Consider the following 9457-nt stretch of genomic DNA (forward strand, 5'->3'; position numbering starts at 1 on the left):
TCCGTTAGTCATACAGACTGTTATTCCTGCAACCACCAAGAAAGTTGCTGACCATCATAAAGAATCTCTCCATAGAATGCCCGCCGAAATGGTTGAACCTGCTGCATGTGTAACTATGTAAGTGGCTCACACAAGCCATGCCACAGTGTTACAAGCAATGGTTTGTTGGGTTTATTTCCTTAACACTGAAATGGTTGATGAAATTTGGTGATGGTCACAAGCTTGTGTGTGTGAGTCAATACTGAAATTATGAAAACAGTGTATGTTTTTACAATAAGTGCAATTTGAACTTCCCATCTCTTTGACTCGGACCCCCAACCCCATTTCCCTTGCTCAAGACATCTCACCTGATTACCCAGCCCCCCCTCCCCCCCAAATTGCTCCTTCCATTCTCTCAGTCCTCCCCCCACCCCCACCCTGCAAGAAAATGGCTGATCCATTCTACCCTACACCAGGTTCCCTGGAATTGGCTGACACTTACCTGGCTTATCCCCCCCCCCCCCCCCCGACACACACACACACACACACACACACACACACACACACACACACACACACACCTCTAAGTTTTTCCCCACTCACTCCTATCTCCACAATCTCCCCCCCCCCCCCCCCCCCCCCCCCCCCCCCCAATCTCTCTCTCTCTCTCTCTCTCTCTCTCTCTCTCTCTCTCTCTCTCTCTCTCTGTGTGTGTGTGTGTGTGTGTGTGTGTGTGTGTGTGTGTGTGTGTGTGTGTGTGTGTGTGTGTGTGTGTGTGTGTGTGTGTGAGAGAGAGAGAGAGAGAGAGAGAGAGAGAGAGAGAGAGAGAGAGTGCGCGCGCGCGCACGCACGCTAGGCATGTGTCCTTCCAGCCCTACTTATTCCTATCCCTTACCATTGCTGGTATGTTTTCCTCCCTTGTGCTGTCCATATTGGGACTCTTTTCCAGCCCCTTCCTTCACTATATCATTAGAGCCTTCTCCATTCCTTTCCCATGTGTAGTATGGTTTTGTTCCAACCTTCTACTGTTGGTTTATTATGTTCTTTTCAATATGTAAGTGTATGTTTGTATTGTCTTTAGATAGATTGCTTTCAATAGTTTTTTTGCAGAGTTTCTAAGTGTGTTACAAATCCACAGGTGCTGCAGATGTCCAGCCATCTTTGCGTGAAAAAAGTGTGTCAAAAGAGATTGAAAATCTGACACAAAGTAAGTTGTGTACCTGATATTATTTAATGGTCTGAACTATCACTTTGCAAGTGGACTGGGTAGTTGCTACTTGCGTCTATTGTTTGTCAACCCAGTCATGATTTCTGCAATTTCGTTATTAAAATTGTAGTAGTCAAGCCATCGCATTTCTCTTAGCAGACTGAATAAAATCTCGTTTTTCATCATATACTCTTTCAATCTCTCGGATACATTTTTAGTTGGTAGGCATATATATTTTTTCTGTCATTGGTCTTGGTTTTGTGTCAATCTTCGCAGTGGCAACCAATTTACTATGTGCTTCATGGTAGTTTATCTGGATTCATGTTTTCTTGTTCATTGTGAGGCCTACTCCTGCATTATATGTATCTGGTTTTGTTTTGAGATCCCAGTACTCACATAACCAGAAACCTGTCCTTCCTGCTGCTGCACTTCGCCAATTTCTACTATATAAACCTTCGTCCTCAAGGGCCCAGCATTCATTTGCTGGATACAGGCTTGGCCACCCTGGGGAATGGTAAGTACCGCCAGTCCTGTTTTCACCATAAGCTCTGGGCATGCTTCAGTGACCACCATGTGGTGTGACGGTGGAACATTGTGTGTGACAGGGAATGGGGATCTTAGCTTGACCGTCCAGATTGTGAGGATGGCCAAAACCTCTATAAAAAACCTCCAATCTCAAGACGTGCTGCATGCTGATGAGATGCATGGCTGTTGATGTGAAACAGTCATTAGTGGGCAACCTCTGGGGAACCTGGAGTTACATAAGGCCTACCTAGACACACAGGGCTCTATCCAGATAGACTTTTCTTTCCCTAGCTGCTTGATAGAACCTTCAAAATTCTGTCCTCCTCCCAGTGGAAAGGGTGGGCCGCTGGTAGGTACTAACATCCAATACAATGAGCGGGCTCGTGTAGCCAGTCCTCCTGGCTCAGGAGTTCCTTCCAAAAATTTTGTCTGTAGTAACAGAATGGATGCTGGTAATCAGAATGTCTTTAATACTGGAAAGGAAAGAGGATAGCTTCAAGAAAGTTTTGCCTTTCTATATTCATAAAGGCTTCGAAGGCATTACTAGCACTTTAAAATTAGTCAAGCAATTGTGTTATTGGTGACTGCTGGTAGAAACTTCTAGTTCCCAACAAGTTAAGATCCTGGAGAAAGCTCAATGCCTTCGGGAACATGCTCTTTAAACTGAGATACACACCACCTTGAATTACAGCAAACGTGTCAGGACATGCAGTGATCTGGTGGACGTTCCCAAGGAGGAATTGAACGATGAGTGGGCTCCAGAAGGTATAATTGACATGCGTGCAAAACTTTGTGAAGAGGGTAGAGGGGGATCTTCTGAAATCCATCTCCTTTATCGTGACATTCAATAGCACGAAACTTCTTGAGCACATTAAGGCAGGTTTTGTTTACCTAAGCATGAGGCCTTATGTCCCAAACCCAATGCGCCCTTTTAAATACCAGTGGTGTGGTGATACTACTCTTGAGTGTCATGAAGATATCAATTGTGACAAATTTGGTAAGGTTGCCCATGAAGGAGTCACTTGTTCACCTCCTTTGAAGTCTGTGAATTGCACTGGGATTCAGCCTGGCTGGAGTTGTGACTGCAGCATGTATCTTGAAGAACAAAAGATACAAAAGCTTAAGACTATGAAGTGCATCTACTATGGTGCGGCCAAAGAGATGTACAAGGCCATGTTGCCCCAAACAGTCACTACCTTGTTTGCTTGAGTTCTTAAACAGCCAGTGCAGAAAGCCAATACTGTTACATGAATTGATGTTACTACTGGCAGTACTAGTACCTGCATTTGTCAATTCACTAGTGCTGCTGCAGTTATATTGAAGCCTGTCCCTCCCCCAAGAACATCAGAAAAGGCTATGGCTGCCGACATTGCATGGGTCCTTGCTCCTCCAAAGATTGTCTGGCCCATCGTCCAGCACTGCCACTACCATTACCACAGTTGTTGCTCCGAATCCTCCTCAGACAAAGAAGTCAAAGTTGAAGGTGAAGAAGCACCCACTGACGGAGATGGGAAATACATAATCCAATGATGTGACATCATCCTCTCTGATGTCTCTCTCGACTCTTCTTCAGAGGTGATGGACCTTCATGGCAGTCTAGGGCAATCATCTTGCCTCAAGGCTGAGCATCCAACTGTTGCGGGCTCCCCTCCTTGACAAAAATTCTTGGATGATTGTGCTACACCCATGATAGATGCACCCATCCTACAGCAGAACACTATTGGGTTCAGGACAGATCTGGAGGAACTGAAACTCCTGGTACAGGAATGCCCTGTGTGCTTGTGTATGCAGGAAATGCATTTTAAAACTTCTGATGGCCCTGTACTACAGGTGTATACCCTCTTACCACAAGGACAACCTGACTGGGGGAAGGCAGAAGGGAGGGGTCACTGTGTTTGTCAATAATGCACGTCAGACCTCTAATCTCCCACTGGCTACTGACCTACAAGTAGTTGCAGCTGAAATCCACGTGTATCAGAGGATGACTGTTTGCTCACTTTAGGCCCACAAGATACAGTAGACTCTGAGGCTCTCATAGATTGTATGGAATAACTCTCCCGACCATTTCTTCTACTGGAAGATTTCAATGCCCATCATTTCTTGTGGGGCTCAACCTCTATTTGCCTTCAGGGTTATGTTTTGAAGAGCCTCATGATGTCTCATGAGCTGTGTGTCCTCAACTCAGGTACTCCCACTCATTTCTGTGCTGCTACTGGGTCTTTTTCGGCTATTGATTTCTCTCTAAATTCTCCAGCCCTAGTGGACTCTGTTCAGTGGGAAGTCATTGACAACCTTCATTTCAGTGAACACTTCCCACTCTGCATTCATCTAGTGGCTGGAACATTACCTGCACAGAAGCCACCAAAATGGATCGTCAGCAGGACTATCTGGCTATTGTTCCAAAAGCTAGCCACGTTTGAACACTGCAACAGTGTCCAGAAACAGGTGGACCACATCACAGTGTGATGTATCATGATACTGACTTATCCATCCCATAGTCCTCAGGTCATCTTAGGAGGCAACCTGTTCCTTGATGGACTAGTGAGCACTGCTCAGCAATCTGGAACAGGCTTGCGGCTCTTCGACAGTTTAAGTACACCCCAACAGCAGACAACCTCACAGCCTTTCACGTTGTGAGAGCCAAGGCTCGATGCATCATTAAGGAGAGCAACAACAGACAACTTCACAGCCTTTTGGGTTGCGAGAGCCGAGGCTCCATGTGTCATTAAGGAGACCAAGAAAAGGCCATGGCAGGCATTCCTGGAGTCCATCAACCATCCCCCTTCTTCACTGATAGCAGCAGTGCTGAAATAGGTGCGTCTCCAATCAACGCCCGGAGACATCGCTCAGATGATGGCAGAGCATTTTGCAGTGATTACTGTCTGTGCCAGCCAAGATCCAGTGTTTTGCCCCAACCATGCGACTGCAGAGAAGTGCAAGTTGAACTTCAGCTACCACAATTCTGAGTCTTACAACTGCCCTTTCTCCATGTGGGAGCTGGAATCAGCACTGTCTGAGATTCTGCACCTGGTCACAACCAAATCCGTTACTGTGTGCTTTAACATTTGCCAGCAGCTTCACAGGAAATCCTCCTGGAATGTTTTGATTTTATATGGCAGACAAGCAACTTTCCCAACTTTCGGAGAGAGGCAATTCTGATACCTCTCCTCAAACCAGGAGAGCACTGCATGTGTCCCAGTAGTTACCGGATCTTCATCTTAATGAGCTATGTAGGAATGGAGCAAATGGTGAACCATCGTGTGGAGTCCGGTGATTTCGGTCCATTGTCAACAATCTGACCCTACTAGAGGTGGCTGTTTTCCTACATAAACAGCACTGTCGTGACATATTCTTTGATATCAGTAAGATGTATGACACTACTTGGAGACACAATATTCTCGTGTGACTCCATCAGTGGGGCTCTCATGGCCACCTCCCCATTTTCATATGGTCCTTCCTGTGTAAGCGCTCTTCTAGGTCTCGAGTTGGTGGCGTGCTGTTGGATCATTTTGAGCACCAGAGTAGTGTTCCTCAGGGTAGCGTCTTGGACGTTGTCCTCTTTTCCACAACCATAAACAGTATCGCTTCTGTGATAAGAAGTCCTGTATACTGATACTTGTTTGCATATGATTTTACCTTTACCTTTGTCTGTATCACCTCCACTTTTGCAACAGTGACCAGTCAGTCGCAACTTACTGTGCAGAAGTTAGAGGAGTGGGCTGGAAAGGTGGGTTTTCAGATAAGTGTGCGTGCATGTGTGTGTGTGTGTGTGTGTGTGTGTGTGTGTGCGCGCACGCATTTTAATCATCCTCGTTGTATTTTTAATTCACCTGACTTGCAGATGAGGGACACCATTCTAAATTTTAAACTCTCATTGAGGTTTCTGGACCTTATTTTTTACTCCAAATTGTTGTGGTTACCGCACCTGAGAGAGCTGAAAGCCAGAATCCAGAATATTATAAAGTGCTTTAGCCACAGGTCTTGGGGAGCAGAGGGCACTTCTGCTCCAGTGTTATAGGGCTTTTGTGCATTCATGGCTAGACTATGGATGTGTGCAGTTTATTGGTCAGTAAGGCCTTCTTATCTGAAGATTATTGACGCTATCCATCATGAGGGGATTTGACTGGCCACAGGTGCCTACAGGCCTCTATGCTGAGGCTGGGGAACTGCCACTCTTCGTCGATGGAAGTTTCTCATGGTGCATCACTCTTGTATGTTTCTTGCAGTTATGACTTTACCTGCATACCATACTGTTGTTTATCCACCTCTGGAATGCCTTTTCTCCAGTGTCCACGAGCAACAATGCCATTTGGGATCTGTGTGCAGTGTGTGCTGGAGTCACTTGGTGTGGAACACACACACCACCATTCTGGGATTTTAACTGCCTGCCACCACGGTTACACCAGAGGTCCAGAGTAATTTTAAATTTGGTTGTTTTCTCTGATCGCGTCCTCAAGGGCCGACTGCCTTGAGACTTTACCATTTTCGACGCAAATTATATGCGATCTTCCAGGCACTGGAGCAGAAGGCATGTGCTTCAGGTGCTAAATTCCTTGTCTGTTCTGATTCTCTGAGTGCTCTTCACTCTCTACAATGCTTTTACCCAGCAGATAAAGCAGTCCTGAATATCCAGGATGCTCTCTTCAGCCAGGGAAGGTTTCTTTCTGTTGGGTACCATGGCACATGGGTATTGCGGGGAAAGAAAGGGCAGAGGTAGCAGCCAAGAAGGCATGTTGTGGTCCTCCTCCTCCTATTTAAGTGTGCCATCCCCCTGCATACTATCGTCTTGCTGTTGCAATACAGAGTCATGTGTTGATGGGAGGAGGAGTCGCTGAAAGTGACAGATAATAAGCTGCATACAGTAAAGCCCACTATGTGGCCATGGCATACCTCCTTTCAGCTACAAAGACAGGATGCAGTCCTCCTTAGTCATCTTCACATAAGCCACAGTCCTCCTATACATGACGTTTTGATCCGGCGTGACGACCGTCTAATGTGTGGTGCTTGTGGCGTACAGACCACTGTCGGCCACATTTTAATACACTCTTTTATTTTTGGACCAAAGGGCAGCAGCAGATTTGCTGCAGATCTGCCCTCTACTTTAAGTGACATTCAAACAAATGTAGTGAGGCTTTTAAGGGTTTGTAATTTCTCCAACTTGTTTCCAGTAATTTTAGGGAGATGTTCTTAATGAGGGTGAATGGCTCACCTATGTTTTTTTGTAAATTGTTAGCCAGTCACATATCCCTGTGCCATTGTTTTAGATCTGCTGTCTTATTTTTCCTTTTGTTTTCTTCCCAGGTGTAGTATCTGCTGCTATTTCTCCTTTGTTTTACGGCATGTGATATGAAGTGCTTGTGTGGATCAACACGAGTGCTGGAGTGAGTGAGTGAGTGTGCCAAAGTTTGTAGCACTTTTATCCATATTCAATTCTGTTAATATTTGTGAGGTCACTGACAACTTCCCCATTTACATGCTTCAATCCACAGTGACAGATTTGTTATTTTTATGATTATGACATCATTCTGTTTCATGCCTGGAGATTTGAAAGGAGTGACTATTTTACCTCAGGAATATTTTACCCAAGGCATTGCCATGATGTTTAGACCATACAGTAGAACTGCATGCCCCAGGGCCTAAAATCAGCTGCCGTTCTCCTATACAGTTAGTTGGTTAGTTACTTGTTCCATAAATCAATAGAACAGCTATTCACACCATGGGTGGTTGCTGAGTTATGGGAATATTTTAGGCCATTGCGGAGAGAGTAGATGTGAGAGAGGAAATGCTGACATAATCCACGATTGGTGTTGCCAGCACAACCATTACTGCTAGGTTGTGGCAGCAAAGGAAAAACAGTAAAGTCGACGTGAAGTATTCCAGACTGAGCCAATATGTGACAAAGATGCCCAGCTGCCACCTTTTCTTGCATAACTTATAACTTGGTCTCATTTTTTGAATGTATTTCTGATGTACTGTAATCAGCAACAAGATTGATTGTCCACCTTTGAAATTCAAACACTGAGTCTCAAAGAGTGTGCTTGGTCAGAATTAAGGAAATGGCCATTTACAGCTAGTGAGCTTTTATTGGCTGGCGACTTGCTATGTTATCCAACAGCCAGCGCAGCCACCACACTAACACGTAATAAGTTTACAGACCAAAGCCTATGAAACATTTGAAATTCATAAAATATTGTATTATAAAGTATAAACAGGCACAGAAGGTATAAATCAAAGTCGGTGTGAGAATTTCATTCCTCTCCTCCTAAATAGCAATTTTACCAACACTCATAACATCAACTGAAATAACCAAATTGCAAATCCGTAAACAAATGAGAAAGAAATTTCAAATTTTTATGTTGTATAATAGACATATTAGGAAAAGCAGTGGGTTTTGCCACTAGTAATACTGTAGGGTATGTAATTTAAAAGACTGTAACTTTTGCTAATGATGTAAGGGGTTATTGAGCTATTCCCCAACACACTACGGCCTCAAATTATACCTTAAAACACATAGTTTTGAGAGTTCTTTTATTTTATGTCTGCCTCATAAATAACAAAAATTTATAGCCTACATAGTGAAATAAACTGAAAACACTGGAATACGGTGAAAATTGCCAGATGGTAAGATCTCAGATGTTTGTAACATCTTGCATGTTTGTTTTCCACTTGCAGCCAGACATAACACTAATGCAGTGGCTTCTAGCATATACGGTGATAAACAACAAACTTTCTTGGTGCCATGTTCCAGTGTACAGCTAATGTGACCGGTGTGTAGAGAACTGAGTGACCACGGCTTCCACTTATGTTCAGTTTGTATAGTTATACCTTGTACGCCCTTTACTACTGTATATTAATTTTACTTACAGTAGATCTGCTCAGAGCCTGTCGACAGAATCTGGAATGTATCATGCCTCTAACAACTGCAACCGACATAGGCTTCTCCATTTGCTATGTGTGGAATCACAATTAAAAAAGACGTGTTCAGTAAACATATGTGCAATGGATTTTTCGTATATTATTTGAATGCATGATGTCTGTTCCTTTGAAAGAACAGACACCACACAGATCCCACAACTGTGAAACACTAAATGCAAATAGAAGGGAAAACACTGCTATCAGCTGCGGTGGGATACTAAGCAGAATCAGGAGCGATGAGCAAAAATGTGTACCAGACTGGGATTTTAACTTGGGATCTCCTGCTTACAAGGCATGCATGGTAACCACTGCACCATTCGGGACACAGCATTATCGCAACTGCACGGACTATCTCAGTATGCCTCGTGGCCGATCCACACTCCCATTGAGTGCCACCTATCCACAGTCCCTGTCCATTATACTCCTGTTCGCTACTTAGCACGGACTAACTCAGTATGTCTCATGGCTGATCCACACTCCTATTGAGTGCCACCTATCCACAGTTCGTGTCCATTATACTCCTGTTCGCTACTTAGAGGTTCCCACAGGAGGTCAGATGTATTTGTGCATTCGCACTGAAGAAAGTGGATCCATTGCCCAGTCAGTCTTATCAATTATTCGAATGCATGATGTTTGTTCCTTTGAAAGAACAGACACCACACAGATCCCACAGCTGTGAAACACCATAAGTAAATTGAAGGGGGGCACTGCCAGCAGCTGCATGGGACATTAAGCGGAATCTGTGGCGATGAGCAAAAATGTGTACTGGACCGGGATTCGAACTCGAGATCTCGTGCTTACTAGGCAGGTGTGGTAAACACAGCGCCATCC

At 44.5% G+C, this 9457-nt stretch overlaps 1 protein-coding gene across 6 annotated transcripts in view; it reads left to right on the forward strand.

Moving 5' to 3' along the window:
* LOC126471140 (microtubule-associated protein futsch-like) overlaps positions 1-9457 on the forward strand; it is a 161047-nt gene that overhangs the window by 127808 nt on the left and 23782 nt on the right. For 4 of the 6 annotated variants that reach the window (XM_050099235.1, XM_050099237.1, XM_050099240.1 and 1 more), the window contains one exon: positions 1118-1186. The exons of the other annotated variants lie outside the window; for them this stretch is intronic. In XM_050099235.1, the coding sequence (XP_049955192.1) occupies positions 1118-1186 (69 nt within the window). The remainder of the gene's footprint in view (positions 1-1117; positions 1187-9457) is intronic. 6 annotated transcript variants of the gene reach the window in all.

This window comes from Schistocerca serialis, chromosome 3 (genome assembly GCF_023864345.2).
Source record: "Schistocerca serialis cubense isolate TAMUIC-IGC-003099 chromosome 3, iqSchSeri2.2, whole genome shotgun sequence".
Lineage (NCBI taxonomy): Eukaryota > Metazoa > Arthropoda > Insecta > Orthoptera > Acrididae > Schistocerca > Schistocerca serialis.